This window comes from Neophocaena asiaeorientalis, unplaced genomic scaffold (genome assembly GCF_003031525.2).
Source record: "Neophocaena asiaeorientalis asiaeorientalis breed wild unplaced genomic scaffold, Neophocaena_asiaeorientalis_V1.1 scaffold148, whole genome shotgun sequence".
NCBI lineage: Eukaryota > Metazoa > Chordata > Mammalia > Artiodactyla > Phocoenidae > Neophocaena > Neophocaena asiaeorientalis.
Window position 1 is genome coordinate 1,019,380 of NW_020174050.1, and position 21,266 is coordinate 1,040,645.

A 21,266-nucleotide genomic window follows, 5' to 3' on the forward strand; every position below is an offset into this window, starting at 1 on the left:
GAAATAAGTCCATGGAAAAAATTGGGGATTTACATGGGAAAATGATTTTGACATCTTTACAGTTATTTTATAAGATATCTTTTGAAGATAAAACTTCTAAAGATCTTTCCTATCGATGAAGGAAAGCAAAGCAACATGATGAATCATTTATGTAAACCAAAAGTAAACAGTGAATCTTTTCCCATTTCTTTCCCTGGCAACTTTCCTATTTTTCCTTTTTTATTACCTCCTTTCAAATAAAAAAAAAAGTTTACAAAGAAAGTAACATATTTGTAGGAAAAAATTGCTTTGTAAAGCAGGAAAGTGGTGTTATCCAAAAAATGTCAATGCTATCTCTGTTCTTATGATCTGTCTCTAACGATCTTGGATGGGTTATGAGCAAACGTTTCTGGTCAAGGGATGGGTTAGCAAATATGTAAAACAAAATGGAAATAAAAATGTGTTCTGTTTTTTTTTATTGTAGTTGGTAGTTTGCTTGTTTATTTTAAGATAGTGCAGAAGGTTGTGTTGAAATGACATATTATTTGTGGAGCTGTTGGTGGGAGAAAACGATAAAGTTCTTAGAATGTAGATAAGGTCCAGGTAAAGAAATTAATAGGTAAGAGTCATAGAATATATTCTAATTAGATCTTTGGAGCATTGTGTCTGTTGGCTAACTGTTGAAGTTTTGAGCAATGAGACATTCGTCTGTAGAGGCCTTTATCAAGATGCAGCTAAATGTCATTTTTATTCTTCCTGATGACAGTATCAGTAAATTGCTAGAAACGCCTGTAGTTTCACATTTTTCAGCTGTTGTCTATATTTTGAAAACTGTCATTTCAGCATCTTTTATTTCTGCGTGTATACTCTAAGGTAGAAAACGCAGAACTGTGTGTATATACAGGGCAATTTTTGAACCTCCAAATAACTTGAAACCAACACTAAGTTTTTCCAGGGCACTTGGTACCAGTCTTGGCATGATACAGGTATGAGTATTGGTAGGCTTCTAAGATACACAGAATATATTAGAATTATTTCAAGAGATCCATGAATTAATAAGACACACCCCAGTTTTCTCATTTGAACCTTGTAGGACTAATGGGCAGAATTGGTTCACTATACCAGAATAAATTTGGGCTCTAGGATAATAGACTTCGTATCTCCCTCAAACTTGGAGTAGGTGGGTTGCTGTCTAAAATTTCCCCAAGATATGATGTAAGGCCTGTCTTGACCCCCTTCTATGGGCCAGCATAGACATGGCCAACCACACAATCCTACCCTGTTGTCGTAACAGTCAGGGTCGGCCCCCTCAGCACAGCAGGCTTCTGTCAAGGAGACAACTTCATTCACAAGATGACTGATCTGTTCAAAGGTAGCACTGGGAAATTTTCTGCTGTATAGGACCATTGACCTGAGGAGAAATGGAAGTCAATGTATGCAGAATTTTTTAAAGTTTTCACATTTGCACATATTTTAATATGAAATCTATTCAATTTTTTAGTGGAATATTGCACCCATGTTCTTGACTAATGAAAATATGACATTGGCTTTAAAAATAAGTTTATCTGGAACAAAGATGCATCTTGTAACAGTAGAACTTGGGTTTGGGAGTTCCATCAAACCAGCCTCATGTTCTTTCCTCTCTCAAGCCTCCCCAAATGAACCTTTCCTTTACCTTGCTGCCTTTGTTTGCCAGCATCATAGCATGTACTATTTGCCTTTTAATTCACCTTAGAAAACTATGCTTACTTGTTTTCTCAACTCATTAGTATACTTGTAACAAATTCTTAGACCATATTAACAATAGTTCAGCTGGAATCTTTGGATGTCCTCCATTTGCCTGACATCTCTGCCCACTTTGACCCTGGGGCTCTATCCTCTTAATCTTAATGGAGATCAGTTCAGTCCCTGACACAGAACTGAAGATACCTCACACTTAGCTTCATTCAAGGTCAGGTAACTAGGAGAGTGAGCGAGTACCTCATACTTACAAAGATGTGAAGTCATCTTTTCCCAGGCTGGCGAGTTCCTTGCAGACTTTATCTTTCTCATAATCTCGACCTAGGAACCAGAAATATATATTTAAAAAGTATCTTTTTTCCTTTTAAATGAATGTTGCATTAAATGTATACATACAAAGGGATGTTCCACATGACTCTTCAATGGTGAAAGTAGCATTTTTCTCAATACCTATATGCAATTACACTTTTTGGTGCCTTTCTGTTTTATCACAATGGATCAAAATTTGATGGCATGCTATAAACTTTAATGAAAATTAAAGAAATAAAATAAGAAAAAGAATTAACTGTAGAGGGCAGACAACAGAAGCAAGAAGAACTACAATTCTGCAGCCTGTGGAAGGAAAACCACATTCACAGAAAGATAGACAAAATGAAAGGCAGAAGACTTCGTTCCAGATGAAGGAACAAGATAAAACCCCAGAAAAAACAACTAAATGAAGTGGAGATAGGCAACCTTCCAGAAAAAGAATTCAGAATAATGACAGTGAAGATGATCCAGGACCTCAGAAAAAGAATGGAGACAAAGATCGAGAAGATGCAAGAAATGTTTAACAAAGACCTAGAAGAATTAAGGAACAAACACCCAGCAGAATTAGAGAACAAACAGAGATGAACAGTAACTGAAATGAAAAATACACCAGAAGGAATCAATAGCAGAATAACTGAGGCAGAAGAATGGATAAGTGACCCGGAAGATAAAATAGTGGAAATAACGACTGCAGAGCAGAATAAAGAAAAAAGAATGAAACAAATTGAGGACAGTCTCACAGACCTCTGGGACAACATTAAATGCACCAACATTCACATTATAGGGGTCCCAGAAGGAGATGAGAGAAAGGACCCAAGAAAATATATGAAGAGATTATATTTGAAAACTTCCCTAACATGGGAAAGGAAATAGCCACCCAAGTCCAGGAAGCACAGAGAGTCCCAGGCAGGATAAACCCAAGGAGAAACATTGTAATCAAATTAGTAATAAACATAGTATAATAATAATAAAACATAGTAATCAAATTAATAAAAATTATTGAAAGCAACAAGGGAAATATGACAACATACAAGGGAACTCCCATAAGGTTAACAGCTGATTTCTCAGCAGAAAATCTACAAGCCAGAAGGGAGTGACATGATATGTTTAAAGTGATGAAAGGGAAGAACCTACAACCTTGCTGGATGTAATATCCAGCAAGGATCTCATTCAAATTTGACAGAGAAATCAAAAATTTTACACACAAGCAAAAGTTAAGAGAATTCAACACCACCAAACCAACACTACAACGAATGCTAAAGGAACTTCTCTAAGTGGGAAACACAAGAGGAGAAAAGGACCTACAAAAACAAACCCATAACAATTAAGAAAAGGGTAATAGGAACATACATATTGATAACTACCTTAAATGTGAATGGATTAGATGCTCCAACCAAAAGACACAGGCTTGCTGAATGGATACAAAAACAAGACCCATATAGGTGCTGTCTACAAGAGACCCACTTCATACCTAGGGACACACACAGACTAAAAGTGAAGGGATGGAAAAAGATATTCCATGCAAGTGGAAATCAAAAGAAAGCTGGAGTAGCAATACTCATATCAGATAAAATAGGCTTTAAAATAAAGACTATTACAAGAGACAAGGAAGGACACTACATGATGATCAATGGATCAATCCAAGAAGATATAAGAATTATAAATATATATGCACCCAACATAGGAGCACCTCAATACATAAGGCACTTGCTAACAGCTATAAAAGGAAACTGACAGTAACACAGTATTAGTGGGGGACTTTTAACACCTCACTTACCACAATGGACAGATCATCCAGACAGAAAATTAATAAGGAAACACAAGCTTTAAATGACACAATAGACTGGATAGAGTTAATTGATATTTATAGGACATTCCATCCAAAAACAGATTACAGTTTTTAAGTGCACATGGAACATTCTCCAGGATCACTTCTTGGGTCACAAATCAAGCCTTAGTAAGTTTAAGAAAATTGATATCATATCAAGCATCTTTTCTGACCACAATGCTATGAGATTAGAAATCAACTACAGGGAAAAAAACATAAAAAACACAAATACATGGAGGCTAAACAATACGTTACTAAATAACCAAGAGGTCCCGAAGAAATCAAAGAGGAAATCAAAAAATACCTAGAGACAAATTACAATGAAAACACGACAATCCAAGACCCTTGGGACACAGCAAAAGCAGTTCTAAGAGGGAAGTTTATAGCAATACAAACCTACCTCAAGAAACAAGAAAAATCTCAAACTATCTAACGTTACACCTCAAGGAACTAGAGAAAGAAGAATAAACAAAACCCAAAATTAGCAGAAGGAAAGAAATAAAAGATCAGAGCAAAAACAAATGAAATAGAAACAAAGAAAACAGTAGCAAAGATCAATAAAACTAAAAGCTGATCCTTTGAAGGTAAACAAAATTGATAAACCTTTAGCCAGACTCATCAAGGAAAAGAGGGAGAAGACTCAAATCAATAAAGTTAGAAATGAAAAGGAGAAGTAACAATGGATACCGTAGAAATACAAAGCATCGTAAGAGACTACTAAATGCAACTCTATGCCAATAAAATGGACAACCTGGAAGAAATGGACAAATTCTTAGAAAGGTATAAACTTCCAAGACTGAACCAGGAAGAAATAGAAAATATGAACAGACCAATCAAAAGTAATGAAATTGAAACTGTGACTAGAAATCCTCCGGGCTTCCCTAGTGGCGCAGTGGTTGAGAGTCCACCTGCTGATGCAGGGGACACGGGTTCGTGCCCCGGTCCGGGAAGATCCCACATGCCACAGAGTGGCTGGGCCCGTGAGCCATGACCGCTGAGCCTGCACGTCCAGAGCCTGTGCTCCGCAATGGGAGAGGCCACAACAGAGAGATGCCCATATACCGAAAAAAAAAAAAAATCTTCCAACAAACAAAAGTCCAGGACCAGATGGCTTCACAGGTGAATTCTATCAAACGTGGAGAAGAGCTAACACCCATCCTTCTCAAACTCTTCCAAAATATAGCAGAGGGAGGAACACTCAGAAATGAGGGAGGAACACTCCCTCAATCTATGAGGCCACCATCACCCTGATACCAAAACCAGACACAGATACTACAAAAAAAGAAAATTATAGACCAATATCACTGATGAATATAAATGCAAAAATCCTCAACAAAATACTAGCAAACAGAATCCACCAACACATTAAAAGGATCATACACCATGATCAAGTGGGATTTATCCCAGGGATCCAAGCATTCTTCAATATACACAAATCAATCAATGTGATTCACCTCATTAACAAATTGAAGGAAAACCATATGATCATCTCAATAGATGCAGAAAAAGCTTTTGACAAAATTCAACACCCATTTGTGATAACTCTCCAGAAAGTGGGCATAGAAGGAACCTACCTCAACATAATAAAGGCCATATATGAAAAACCCACAGCAAACATTCTCAATGGTGAAAAACTGAAAACATTTCCTCTAAGATCAGGAACAAGACAAGGATGTTCACTCTCACCACTATTATTCAACAAAGTTTTGGAAGTCCTAGCCACAGCAATCAGAAAAGAAAAAGAAATAAAAGGAATACAAAATGGAAAAGAATAAGGAAAATTGTCACTGTTTACAGATGACATGATACTATACATAGAGCATCCTAAAGATGCCACCAGAAAACTACTAGAGCTAATCAATGAATTTGGTAAAGTTGCAGGATACAAAAGTAATGCATAGAAATCTCTTGCATTCTTATACACTAATAATGAAAGATCAGAAAAAGAAATTAAGGAAACAATCCCATTCACCATTGCAACAAAAAGAATAAAATACCTAGGAATAAACCTACCTAAGGAGACTAAAGACCTGTATGCAGAAAACTATAAGACACTAATGAAAGAAATTAAAGATGATACCAACAGATGGAGAGATACACCATGTTCTTGGATTGGAAGAATCTACATTATGAAAATGACTGTACTAACCAAAGCAATCTACAAATTCAATTCAATCCCTATCAAATTACCAATGGCAATTTTTACAGAACTAGAACAAAAAAAATCTTAAAATTTGTATGGAGACACAGAAGACCCCGAATAGCCAAAGCAGTCTTGCAGGAAAAAAATGGAGCTGGAGGAATCAGACTCCCTAACTTCAGACTATGCTACAAATCTACAGTAATCAGGAAAATATGGTACTGGCACAAAAACAGAAATATAGGTCTGTGGAACAGGATAGAAAGCCCAGAGATAAACCCACACACCTGTGGTCAACTAATCTATGACAAAGGAGGCAAGGATATACAATGGAGAAAAGACTGCCTCTTCAATAAGTGGTGCTGGCAAAACTGGACAGCTACATGTAAAAGAATGAAATTAGAACACTCCCTAACACCATACCCAAAAATAAGCTCAAAATGGATTAGAGACCTAAATGTAAGATCGGACACTGTAAAGCTCTTGGAAACATAGGCAGAACACTCTTTGACATAAATCACAGCAAGATCTTTTTTGACCCACCTCCTAGAGTAATGGAAATAAAAACAAAAATAAACAAATGGGACCTAATGAAACTTAAAAGCTTTTGCACAGTGGAGGAAACCATTTTCTCTCTGAATGGGAGAAAATATTTGCAAATGAATCAACGAACAAAGGTTTAATCTCTAAAATATATAAACAGCTTACGCAGCTCAATATTAAAAAACAAACAACCTGATCCAAAAATGGGCAGGAGACCTAAATAGACATTTCTCCAAAGAAGACATACAGATGGCCGAGAAGCACATGAAAGGCTGCTCAACATCACTATCAGAGAAATGCAAATCAAAACTACAATGAGGTATCATCTTACACCAGTTAGAATGGGCGTCATCAGAAAATGTACAGACAACAAATGCTGGAGAGGGTGTGGAGAAAAGAGAACACTCTTGCACTGTTGGTGGGAATGTAAATTGATACAGCCACTATGGAGAACAGTATGGAGGTTCCTTAAAAAACTACAAATAGAATTACCGTATGACCCAGCAATCCCACTAATGGGCATATACGCTGAGAAAACCATAATTCAAAAAGACACTTGCACCCCAATGTTCATTGCAGCAGTATTTACAATAGACAGGTCATGGAAACAACCTAAGTGCCCATCGAGAGATGAATGGATAAAGAAGTTGTGGCACATATATACAATGGAATATTACTCAGCCATAAAAAGAAAAGAAATTGAGTTATTTGTAGAGAGGTGGATGGACCTAGAGTCTGTCATACAGTGAAGTAAGTCAGAAAGAGAAAAACAAATATTGTATATCAACACATATATGTGGAACCTAGAAAAATGGTACAGATGAACCGGTTTGCAGGGCAGAAATAGAGACACAGATGTAGAGAACAAACGTATGGACACCAAGGGGGGAAAGTGTAGGGAGGTGGTGGTGTGATGAATTGGGAGATTGGGATTGACATGTGTACCCTAATATTTATGAAATAGACAACTAAGAAGAACTTGCTGTATAAAAAATACAATTTAAAAATTAAAAAAATATTGTCTATATCAAAAAAAATTAAAAATCAACAAAATGAAAACAAACTCAGATACAAATGGTTGTTCCTTGCTGGTACTGGGGGTGTGGGTAAAATTGGTGAAAGAGATTAAGAGATAGAGCCCTTCAGTTATAAAATAAGCCATGAGGATGTAATATACAGCATAAGGAATATGGTCAATAATATTTCATAGCTTTGGGGACAGACGATTATTAGACTTACTGTGGTGATCATTTCATAATGTATGCAAATGTCAAATCACTATGTACTACACCTGAAACTAACATAATATTGTATGTCAACTATATTTCAATAAATTAAAAAAAAGAATGAACTAATACTGAAAGCACGTAAGTCAAAATATGTATGCCAACTAGTGAGTCAGAACCTACTGATATAGCTGTCATTCTTAGGTCCCATCTTTATAATAACGCTCAAATAAATAAAGCTTTTTATTCCTCCTTCCTTTCTTTGCCTCAGTTTCACCCAAGGCCTCAAAAGAACCAAGAACAAAAAAATAAAAAAATAAATGGAGAATATATCTACCTTCCGAAGTGAAGAGCTAGGCCCAGTAATGCGGGCCTTTAAAAGGGGGGTGTGAGCACTGGTGTTGCCTCCCTTGCTTCATTACCCACCTCCAGACTTTCTAAGGGAAGCTTAGGAATTCAGCCGAGGAAAAAGATGGAAATTAGGCAAAATAAATTTTGGAGAAAGTTGTCAATGTGGTGGGTTTGGGAGAGTGGTGTAAGAGCGCATCTCCTTACTTCAGGCATAGTAAGAAGGGCTTCAAAGAAAACACTCAGACCTTGATAGGTGACCCTTGGAAGGTGGGGTACAATGGACAGGTGTCTCATTCAGACTGGAGAAATCTATGAGGTTAGAAAGGCTGGTTAAGTGGCCTGAGGCAACAAAGGAGAGGGTTGTGAGTGGGAAGTTCTGCTGTGGCCTGTGTATCTGATATAGATCGAGCAGGAGAACAAACTGTCCTGGAATCTTCCTATCTTTTTTTTTTTTTTTAAGGTAGGGAGATATTTATCTAGAAGACAGCAGGCTACCAAAAGTAGGACGCCTCTGTGGAGATGCAGATAACTTGAAAATCAAAGGGAGGTCTTAAGGTGCCAGCTGGATGGAGAGATGCCCAGGGATGTTGGGGAAAGAGATCTCTAAAGAACCCATGAAGAGAAAATATCAACTCTGAACATCTCCTGTAACCAGAGAAAACACCACTATCTCACCAAGCTGCCCATTTGAATGAGTGTTTGCTGCTGCTTACCTTTCCTACTAGCTTTTCTTTTCCCTGTGTTAACCCTGGAGGAACTAAAAGCAGCCTAGAGAGTAGCAGGAAGGAGAAGAGAACAGGCAGAGGAAAGTATGCATCCCTTTGCCACTAAATGCAATAGGACTGAAACATGCCTGATCTGGGGGAGTAGCTTCAATTTTAAATGAATTTACAAATTTTTGACTTTAACCAGACAGTCCCATGACTGTTAACAGGTGGTTATTTTGATGTTCAAAAGGACCAGAGGACCTTATATGAGTGATCAGAAAAATCATAGAACCTACTCTTAAGTCCATTCGGGTGGTTGGGAAGAGCTAGTTTGCACAGGGGATGAGTTCTTTATTGATGGTGAGACCCACTTGTTCAACACACCTGTTACATATACAATAGGTGGACGCATGGAAAGCAGCCAGTGTTTTTCTTCCCCGATTCATCATTTATGCAAGAAAGTCTAGGAAATTTGCTAACATTTTGATGCTATATCTTTCCAAAAAAATGTAAGAAGTATAGAAATGGCCCAGTTCCTGTTCTAAATGGTTTTAACATTTAGTAACTTATCCTCCTGGATTTAAATATTGGGAAATCCATCTTGGATGATATGATGGCAATTACTGGTATGCATTTTACCCCCTAAATGTGCTCACCTCAGCTCCATGGATGAATGAATATACATAAGGCAGAGTAGGAATTCTTTTTTTTTTTAATTGGAGTATAGTTGATTTAAAATATTGTGTTTCGGGTGTACAGCAAAGTGATTCTGTTATACATATATCCACTCTTTTTAAGATTCTTTTCCCATGTAGGCCATTACAGAGTACTGAGTAGAGTTTCCTGTGCTATACAGTAGGTCTTTATTAGTCGTCTATTTTATATCATATGATATTGCTTATATGTAGAAATTCTTGTTTTATGGTTTGGAGTGGAGGTGGTAGTGGCTGGATACTGGCTGGGGAAGATTTTGTTTTGGTTTTTTTTTTCCTTTTAAAAAGATCCTCGGGACTTCCCTTGTGGCGCAGTGGTTAAGAAATCCACCTGCCAGTGCAGGGGACATGGGTTCGATCCCTGGTCCGGGAAGATCCCACATGCCATGGAGCAACAAAGCCTGTGCGCCACAACTACTGAGCCTGCGCTCTAGAGTGCCCGTGAGCCACAACTACTGAAGCCCACATGCCTAGAGCCCGTGCTCCGCAGCAAGAGAAGCCACCACAGTGAGAAACCCGCACACCGCAATGAAGCGTAGCCTCCTGCAACTAGAGAAAGTCTGCGTGCAGCAAAGAAGACCCAACACAGCCAAAAAAAAATTAAAAATATAAAAAGATTCTCTTTGGGATTTGTTAGAATTCATGTTAAAAATGCCTGATTTCAGTGAAAATTGCCTGTAGAGGAAGCTGTTGTACCCTACGTCTTTCAGGTGGACTGTTCAATGCATATAACTAAGGTGAGAAGTCAGAATTGAGGGACAAAGACCTTTCTAAGTGGCATTTTCTAATAAGGGACCAACTCAAATACCATCAAAATCACAAAGAAGGTGGATAAACCTGCATGATCAAATCTCACATTATCTTGGAAACTAGGACAAGACAGTAGGATTGATAGTGGCTTTTTATACTCTATTGACTGAGAAACCTTCATATCTAGTACATTTTCTGTAATTTATTGACTTGTTTACAAGGTTGGATATTGTCACAGTTTCAGAAGGTCAAAATAAGGCAGAAATTTTCTGTTAATCATTAATGGTATTCAGTGGGACTGAAGATTAGGGCACAGGGAAAAAATTTAGGGTAGAGCTGTCTTCCTGTAGTGAGAAGATGTAGTATTAGGATGTCAGTGGAGTTTTATGTTGCTCCTGGATAGAACCGGGGAGAATGGCTGGCAGTAGATTTTAGTTCAGTGTGAGAGAACTTTATAACTGTGGCTAATTAATAACTGAAATGATGAATAGCTTTTTTTTTTTTTTTTTTGCGGTACGCGGGCCTCTCACTGTTGTGGCCTCTCCTGTTGCGGAGCGCAGGCTCAGCGGCCATGGCTCACAGGCCCAGCCGCTCCGCGGCATGTGGGATCTTCCCGGACCGGGGCACGAACCCGTGTCCCCTGCATTGGCAGGCGGACTCTCAACCACTGCGCCACCAGGGAAGCCCTGAACAGCTTTTTGAAGTGAGTTTGTTTTGTCCTTAAAATATTCAAATGGAGTTTAAATAACGGTATGTATTAGATTCCTGAATTTAGTACACAGTCGTATCCTCATGATCTTTGAGATCACTTCTAAAAGCTTACAAATTCACCCCTTTTAGAAACAGTAAGAAATTATACAGAATCTTTTTTCTCCCAAAGCTTATGGTTTCAAGCCACAAAAAATACTCAAATAAGAACTCCTTTGTTCTTAATGCAAAGGAAATAACTTTGCTTAATAAACTCTCCCTATAAAACTGCAGAGGTCACTTTTGTTTTATTGTCACCATGCAAAATGAGAGACTGCATTCAATGGGGGCACCTCTGAACATTTAAAAAAATATTTTGTTTCTAACTTTCCAGATTTCTCACTTCATTAAGAAAGTAGAGTTTCATTCAGTGTGCTGAGAACGTGAGTGCATGTGAATATAGTATAAGTGGAGACTACAGTTTATCTCCTGATTTAATTAAAGCTATATAAACAACTGAGATTGCACAGAAACACATTGGAATCCATGGGTGTTATGTGCTGCTTTAGTTAGAATGCAGTGACAGAAAACTGGGAAACTAGATCAACTACACAAGACTTAAAATGGTTTTGGAACCGTTTTTGCTGGAATATTCAGTCTTGGGCAAAACAGAAGCAAGGGAAAAAGCCCAAATAGGCATTGAAGAAATTCAGAATTAAAATATGAGGCTAAAACTGCTCTTACAAAAGTAACCTTAGAGGAAGCCGTTGCACCATGTATTTTTCAGGTGGATTACTTGAAATATTTCTGATTAAAAAAAATTCATCTGTTCATTTATTCAAAGAGAAGACCTGGAGCTGAACTGGTTAAGCGAGTATGTTAATCACTTTCTCATCTTCCAAACATAACAAATACTGAACTTAATTTGCCATGAGATTGTTCTAAATCAATTCCCTATTCCATGGAGTATTGCTTAATGTTTTCACACCAGTTGAGCTCACTTTCATTTATATAATTAAATCCTATATCAAATGAATTGTAAATGACTTACTCTGTTCTTTAATGTGCCATGTGGTTATGAAGAGGGCAATCTGGACTTTGATACGGCACTAGTAAATATTGGCATAATCCTAGTGACACTGGCGAAATCATTTTCACATTGTGACCCCTAAACACTCAATGTTTACAAATGTCGTTAACAGAATTGTTGCTTTTTGCAATAGCATGTCCCTTTTCTGTCTGTATTGTGAAACATTCTGGTAAATTGTGCCTAACTCTGGACTTTTGAAAACATTTGGTTTACTTTTGGGAAATCTTTACTGCTTCATGCATCTCTCCTCTCCCAACACAGCTGACGATACTCATTCATATATGCAACGGACATGTCTTGAAGACTTACTCTGTGCCAGGCATTGGGTTCAGTATTGAATATACAATAAAGAGCAAAATCGACACATCCTTGCCCTTATGGAACTTTTAATCTAGTGGGGATAGACAATATGATACTCATTGTTATGGTACAAACTTTACTAAAAATGGTATTTTGAATGCTTTAACTATTATTATAATCATTCTCTAAAACAAGTTTGGTCCTCTAGAAAAGCTGTTTGTATACCGGGAGCAATGGTTGGAGCCTATATATGTTGTGTTGAATAGAAACGCTTATATAGGATGCTAGGAACTGTCTTACGTTGCTATTTTCCTATTCTGGAGAATCATGGGCTTTCAGAACTGTTGGGCATTTATATTTTTGAAATTTTATTCCTTTGACATTTTTATTTCCATTCTGCACTGACAGACTCATCTATGTCAGAAAAGGTCAGTGTATTAGTGCGTTTTTTTTTTTTTTAACTTAAAGAATATGGTTTGTAGTATTCGTTCGAACTAGGTGGGCTACATATTCAGAGTGGTGGTTTTAGTTGAGAAATTAAATATTGTTGGGCTGGTTTAGGAAGTTGCCCTGATTATTGGAACTAAAGAAAACTGCCGATATGTCATTAAAAACATTGTCAACGAAGAAGTGGTATTCAAATTAGTACTTTTATTTCATTTTTCAGGCTTTTTGGGTCTCATTTCCGTTGACATTTTAAATCACTATTAAATAAAGCATTGATCTGGTTTCATATTGATATTTGCAAGCAGGGGTGCAGTTTTGAGCTTAAGTCAATAGAAAGTAGACCTAGAGTTCTGCATGACATCTATAGATTAACTATCTAGAGGAAATTAACTGTACCTCTTAGGATGCCATCAGTGGAACATTTCAGATGTTGAAAATTCAAAATCAGTAGAAGATATAGGGGCAATGGGTCAGTTGCCCCAATACTAAAATTGCCATGGAGGATGGCCTCATAGACTCACTCAAATTTGATGCCTTTGGTTTCAACACAGGTGGTAGCCCATATAGGTGCTACACTCACCAAAGTCCCAGAGGAGGCATTCTTCCTCCACACATCTCATTCCACCTCGCTTTTCCTTCACAAGTTGAGCCACCCTGTCATCAACAAATGCTTTTGCAGAGGTGAAGATAAGGGAGCAAGTTTCCCTCTCCCACCTTTGGCATGAATGAGGGTGGTGTCTTTGGTATCCTGAATTGGAAACTTAGAATGCATTACAGGGCTTAGTTTTTAAAACAATATAAGAACAAATAACATGATAAAGCACATACAAGAAACTTGAAAGCCACCAATACTTAAGGAACTGAGGTCTGATATTAGAGATAAGAATAAGAATACAACACCAATAGCAGCATGGAAGAGATTGAAACAAAGCATATGAACCCATGGAATGGAAGAGAGCTTTTAGAAAACCTCATGAAAGGAACTATTACTTGAAGTGGACCATGAATGATGGGCAGGATTTTAACAGGAATAAGTGAACTGGGAGAGGAATTTTAAGTGGAGAGAACATGAAGAAATATCTGAAGTTAGAAAATCTCCAGTCATATCTGGAGAATGAGTAATCCAATAAAACTGAAGCAGTGGAATTAAATACTAGAAAACTGGAACACCAAAGTTTTACTTACTTTTTAAGGTAATGGGGTATCTACTGAAATACATTCATGGAGAGAAATGACCAACTCAGAGCTGTACTCAAGGAAGAGTAATCTTGGGATCTAAGCGAAATAGTACCTTGTTACTAAGGCTGTTCTGTGAAATATGCTAGTCTATGTAAAAATGCCTAGCACATCTCCTGCCTAACGTGGTAAAAACACAATGAATGTTAGCACCTCTTCTTATAGTAAAATCCAGTGATGATACCTATATGCCCTTGTGATAAGGATCCCTTGTGGCTTGCTCTGGTCCTTCTCTCAGATGGTAGACTAAATTACTTTCTGGTCAGAAGGAAATGGAAGAGAATAGAAAACTCCCGGGAAGCACGGAAATGAGTTAACATGTACGCCAGTTATCTCCTGGCCAATTCTCCCTGGATCTGACCAATGAGATTATAGTCTATCAACAGTGAGATGCTTTCACTCAATGATCCTTTCCTTGGGGAAGTCCCAGCCTGTCACAGAACCCAGAAACCTACAGTATTAGGTTTCTATTGCTACTGTAACACATTACCACAAATTCAGTGGCTTAAACTTACTGCTTTCCATTTCTACTGGGTAGACTGACACAGGTCTCACTGGGCTAAAATCAAGGTGTCAGCAGGATTGTGCTCTCTCTGGATGCTCTAGGGGAGAATCCACTTCCTTGCCTACTCCAACTTCTAGAGGTGGCCTAGGATTCTAGGCTCAAGGCCTCCTTCCTCCAACTTCAAAGCTGGCAACTTTGTGTCTCTTTGTGCCTTTTCTCTTCAGTGACATCATCCTCTGACTGATTCTGTTTTGCTCCCTTTTTTTGATTACTTTGGCCTCACTCAGATAATCCAGCATTGTTTTTCTACTTTAAGTTCTGCTGACTAGCAACCTTTATTCTGTCTGAAACCTTAATTCCCCTTTGTGATGTGAGCTAACCTCTTAGCCCGTTCCAGGCATTAGAATGTCAACATTTTTGGAGGATGTTCATTCTGCCTAACATACACATTACTATTTAAGCCTGAGGTTGTACCCACCGTCACATGACTCCAAACAGAGACCAGAATTGGGGTGGGTTTGTATCAGACAGTCTGATAGCTAGAATCCCACCAGTCAGCTATACATGTTCACCCCTAGCATTTCATTTACCTTCCCAACAGTGACCCTAATTTTTATGTATTTCATTTTTGGACTCTACTTACCAGATTATGTCAGGTTTTGCATTGTGTTTTAATATGAATTGATTGGGGAAGGGATGGGAGGTAGGGATTTTGTTAGGGAAGCCACTACAATAGCTGGGTGAAGGTTAATAAGGGCCTGCGCAAGGACAGTATAAGAAAGTGGAAATGTAGTAGAAAAAAGCCAGTGTTCCCAGGCTTTGAGAACTAGATCTATGCAGGGGGTAAAGGAGACAGACAAAAAGACCACTGAGGAGTTTTGGTACAAGGCTGACATATTTTAGGGCTGAAATTTATAGAATATAGAAATGATTGGATACTGATAACAAAAGTGTATAAAATAAAATCCAACAGTGCTCTACAGGATTGAACATAAATGATTTAGAGGTGATAGTGCCAGGAAAACAGGAAGTTAGAAGACAGAGCTAGTTTCATGGAATAGGGATGAACTGGGATTTGGATCAGCTGTGGATGACCGTGGTGGACAGAATGAATTTCACTTACTTCCCCCTAAATTGGTGTCAATGATTGGCAGTCTCTTACACTTATTCTAAGATTAGTGAAAGTATTTCAGGTATGTGTCTCATGAGAGGCAGCAAAGCAGTGATTTTGAGTGACTGTAAACCCAGTGAATTGATGTAAGATTCTGATCCTGACACTTAACTAGCTCAGTTACTTTGGATAAGTTACTTAACCCCTCTCTTCCTCAGTTTTCCCCATTTATAAAATGGGGATAATAGTACTGAGCTCATCATGGTGTTGAAAGGATGAAATAAATCTATCTGAAAGATTTTAAACATGTTAACATATTGTAAATAAACTATTAGCTATTTTATTCAATGGATAAAATCTAGTGCCAATGCTTCACAGTGGATGCTATATATAAAACTTATAATGAAAATAACAAAAGACTTAAAGTTTACTCCTTCCAGGATATATATTATGTGTCCTAGCTGATATTTAATTTTCCTTAAATACTCAAAACTACCTTATGAGGTAGGTACTCTAATAACCTTAGTTTTGTGATTTTACACACAAAAAACTGCTACACATAATATATGGCAAGTAGTGTTCTAAAACTGAGAATTCCAGCAAGGAACAAAAAGCCCTTGATTTCATGGAGCTTACATTCTACATCTTACTTTCATTACAATAAACAAATGAACAGCTGGTAATAAGGTGATGAGTGCTCAAAATAAAACAACAAAAACAGGGTAGGGGAATAGAGAAAAATGGAGTAGTAGGTGCTATTTGAGGTAGATTGGTCAGGGAAGTCTTCTCTATATGTGAACTTGGAGCAGACAGAGGGGATCCATGTTCTAAGATGAGTGAGGTGCTAAGGCAGATCCCTGGGGTGCAGAATACAGAGAGTGGGAGCTAGTGGAGGCCAGTGTGGCTGAAACAGAGTGAACTGCGGGGAAATAGAGAGGAGGGTAGCAGTGGGCAGAATAAAGAAGTTAAGTGACCACAGATACTAGGGGGAGGGTAATCAGTTCCTTTTAAGGATTTCTTCATCTTCTTTCTGTATAGATCAACCTTGTGGCCTGTTAAAGTATGCTTACTCATCCCCATACCCCATACATGATGGTGAATTCATACTGGTATTGCACCTCATAGCAATGAAGCATAATTTTGCTATTAGGTTAACATTGCTTTTTTTTTTTTTGCGGTACGCAGGCCTCTCACTGTTGTGGCCTCTCCCGCTGCGGAGCACAGGCTCCGGACGCACAGGCTCGGTGGCCATGGCTACGGGCCTAGCCACTCCATGGCATGTGGGATCTTCCCAGATCGGGGCACGAACCTGTGTCCCCTGCATCGGCGGGCGGACTCTCAACCACTGCGCCACCAGGGAAGCCCTAACACTGAAGGTTCTTCATGACACTTTTTTTTTCTTCTTAAATTCCATATATATGTGTTAGCATACGGTATTTGTCTTTTTCTTTCTGACTTACTTCACTCTGTATGACAGACTCTAGGTCCATCCACCTCATTACAAATAGCTCAATTTTGTTTCTTTTTATGGCTGAGTAATATTCCATTGTATATATGTGCCACATCTTCTTTATCCATTCATCCGATGATGGGCACTTAGGTTGTTTCCATCTCCGGGCTATTGTAAATAGAGCTGCAATGAACATCTTGGTACATGACTCTTTTTGAATTACGGTTTTCTCAGGGTATATGCCCAGTAGTGGGATTGCTGGGTCATATGGTAGTTCTATTTGTAGTTTTTTAAGGAACCTCCATACTGTGCTCCATAGTGGCTGAACCAATTCACATTCCCACCAGCAGTGCAAGAGTGTTCCCTTTTCTCCACACCCTCTCCAGCATTTATTGTTTCTAGATTTTTTGATGATGGCCGTTCTGACTGGTGTGAGATGATATCTCATTGTAGTTTTGATTTGCATTTCTCTAATGATTCCTAACATTGCTTTTGATGATGAAGTTAGCTACCTCTTTGACTTCAGCTCTTCCTCCTTTCCTTCTTTCCCTTCTCAGCTAAGCCTCTTTAATGCTTTTACTCTGGGTGCTTTGTGAACTTGGATCAGGCCGTATTTGTTCCTAGCTCAGGACATTTGCCCCTGAGTTCGTCAGCTTGAAACATACTTCTAGATATTTGCACGGCTGTCTTCTTTTCATCATGTAGATCTCAAATCCTATGTTGCCTCCTCAGTCACTTGAGGAGGTAACTAAGCACCAAAATAAGCATAAAATTATGCTTATTTTGCAGAGAGCATATACAGACATATCTGGGAAATTATCAATAGAATATCTTCTTATTCGAAATTACTTCTCTTTAGCATTCTGTACAGCTATGTTCTTGAATCAAACTGAGGGCAATTTTGTTTTTCACATGGCTCCTGATGAAGGGGTGGCAACTTGTAGAAAAGAGAAACAGTGATTCAGTGGTGGTTTGGAAGATTGGGATGAAACACATTGTCTCAGGGCTGTTTCGACAGGTAAGTGGGAGAAGGACAAATACAGCTTCCCCCTCACCTCAAGGGGAATTGACTTTCTTCTTGCTATTTGAGCCCATGTTTAATAAAATTATGCTGAGAATGAAATGCTTAAAGCAAGAGGAAAATGTTCTTGCCAATAGCTCTTATAAACAGCAGTGCTTTGCTTCCTGTAGCATTATTTCTTTGGTAATTGTGTAGCAATTGTGTAGTAATTGTGTAGCCTTGTTTCTTGGGAAGAGGGAAAGATATGATTTAGATTAGTGCTTTATCCATTTCAGTTTTGAGTAAAGAGGCCAAGTGGAGGCAATTGGCAAACATAACTTTCTTGCCTCTCACAGGGTAGCTAAAGTGGATATTATAATATCATTTAGATTTGGCATATTTGGTAAGCCCTTCTCTCTCAAGATGTACCCAAGGGCTTGTGCACTGAATCCGCAATGCCATTTGATAGAAGAGGATGGGCCTGACTGGAGCTAACGTTCATATTATATCCACTTTAGAACTGAGGTTTTCCAAAGACTGCTTCCATGGGATATAGGCATTTTAGGAAAGAGCCCATGTGTTTGGGAAACTTTATTGTTTTGAATAAAGTTAAATTATCTTGTTTTGATTTCTCAGAGCTCTTAGGACAACAAAAACATTGATTATGAACCAACCAAGAAAGACTAATGTCTGGCTTATTTCTTAAATATGTTTGGCCATAGAAACATATTTCCAAAATGAGTCTTGAAGGAAATACACCTTGGAAAAGAGGTTCTAGACAAATGCTGTGGGTGATTGGTCAGCTCTGTAGAACTAGGCAGAGAACTGCAACCCAAACCAATCCTCCAGCATCCAAAGTTCCTCTCAACTCCTTCAATCTGTACACTTCCTGCCAGGATTGAGCACACCTAGCTTCCAGGTAAAACACTGACTTGGTATTTGGGTTATGCTCAGGTTTTACAGAACAGAGGACTGATGGGTCAGGACTACTGTCCCCAAATATTGGACATTTATTATGTAGGTAATTGTACTTTATGTCTCAGGAGTCATGATCTGACCTATGGCACATAGGTAATCGAGTTCATTGTGAAGTTCAGACCTTCAAGGGAGCTTACTTGAAGTTTTCAGCATCTGTTTCATCAGAGGCTGAGTGAATACTAAAGGATATTGAAATAGAGGTTGCAGAATACTGTTATTCTCCAAAGCACTGTAATTCTTTGTAGTGAAGCCAATGTACATTTATTGAGTCAGTAGTTCAAAATGGCACATTATGGCATCCACATGTAATCCCAGGACATAACCATTATTGGACTTTCTGTGTTTTGAAAATCCAGATCTGAACCTACTTCAGGAGGACTTTTCAGGTTCAGATCTGCCTCAGGGAAACCATGGGTGAAGGAGTACGCTTTCAGGGTTCCTTGGGACCTGGGCTATTCAGAAGTCTTGTAAGGGACATGAATAAGACAAAATTTAAAATAATTTAATGACAAAAATGAGGTTTTTTTAAAAAAATGTAAAAATAAGGTCAGGAATAAGGTTATTCCTGTCATAATTAATAACTTGATTCCTGGGATACATGCATTTTATTCCGCTGGTTAAATGTTATTAATATGACTTGGGTAAAGCGGTTAACTGGAAGCACTACATGAAAATTTTAATTTTTTGAAGCCGGATGAATGCAGATTCCTTTTATAAGCATTAAGGAATCAGCCAGAAAGTAAATTGGAACTGATCATGAATTTTGCAGCTTGGGAACTTATAAAGTTGTATATTGCTCAAAGACGAAGACACCATGTGGTGAACGAACTTAATGAAAAATATAGCTCAGAGACCTTGATAGTCATATTTCTTAGCTAATGAATTCTTTTATGTGAGATATTTTAGAAACTATAATGCGTTTTCAAATATTACATATAGAGGATTCCTTGAAGAAGATCAAAGAAATCTGTTGACTTCGTCATTGATATGGTATATTGTACTCTCACTGGCAATGAATATTTGAAGTCTGAAAGACAAAGCTCAGTGATGGATCACAGCCTCCATTTGCGTTATCCTTGAACAAATTAAAAAATTCTAATTTTGAACCATTTTTTTAAGATCTTAGTTATCAAGAAAACAGGGAAAGATAAGTGACAAATCATATAGTTTTTCTTTCTTTCATGAGATTCTTATCGTGAGTTCTTCGCTATTCTAATTGAACACTCTGTGACATTTGAGCTCAGATTAACCCCCCTTTGATTCCTCCCTCTCTCCCCAACATATTCACTGCTTCTTCTGTTTTTCACCTTGTGTATAATTTTTAAAATGGTAACAAAATTAGACTAGTTGAGAGTTCTTGTAAATGGTCACAGCACTGGAAGTCTTACCTCTCTCTAGAGCATGCACAAATGCTACAGCAAGCAGGAAAACCAGGATCCTCTTCATTTTCCTGCCGGCAAGTCCTGTAGCACCCCTGTCTCCTGTATGTTACCCAGTTAAAAAAAAAAAATGGCATCCAAAAGTAACCAATTCCCTTTTACTAATAAGATTCCTGACTGTGAGCTAATCAATTATTAATCTCTACATGGAAGGAAGGGCAGTCATCCTTGGGCCACAAGAGATAAAATATCATCAGTCAAGGCAAATAGACAACCTGGGGAAAAAGTAGTGGAAAATCTAGGAGATTTTAATCATTAACTTTGTCAAACTGCAAAAGAGTCAGGGTATATATAGATTTTCTCCCCCCACTTCTGCTTTTTGCTAAAGCTTATCTAATGTATTTATGGGCACATTTTCCCTCCCTCTTTCTGTGTTGTCTTTGGACATTCCCTACCCTTCTCATGTGTATAAATGGAAACTTGGAGGTGTCTCTTTGTTTAAACCTACTACAAATAAAGATTATCTTAAAATATCGCAGACTAGATGTTTAATAAGGGCAAAAAAAGTGAGAACCCAATTTATCACAATTGCTCAAATCCATAATTTTAATGCTATATATTTTATTGAAGATGATTGGGATAGTACTTTATATGTATGTGCTATATTACACAAATATATTTCTAAAGCACTGACATACATATTAGAAATAACCCTTGAAATCACAAAAATTAGTGGCAAATCTTGGACTCCCCATAGCTCATTTAAAGTTCTTTTTACTAGTACTATACAACTAGTG

General features: G+C 37.9%; 1 protein-coding gene across 1 annotated transcript in view; it reads right to left on the reverse strand.

The window, feature by feature from the left end:
* Positions 1-20,625, reverse strand: part of GC (GC vitamin D binding protein) — a 41,012-nt gene extending 20,387 nt beyond the window's left edge. The window contains exons 1-3 of the mRNA XM_024754134.1: positions 20,479-20,625; positions 1,971-2,040; positions 1,258-1,390 (exon numbers count right to left, since the gene is read on the reverse strand). Of these exons, the coding sequence (XP_024609902.1) occupies positions 1,258-1,390; positions 1,971-2,040; positions 20,479-20,536 (261 nt within the window). The 5' untranslated portion in view covers positions 20,537-20,625. The remainder of the gene's footprint in view (positions 1-1,257; positions 1,391-1,970; positions 2,041-20,478) is intronic.
* Positions 20,626-21,266: the final 641 nt, after the last annotated feature.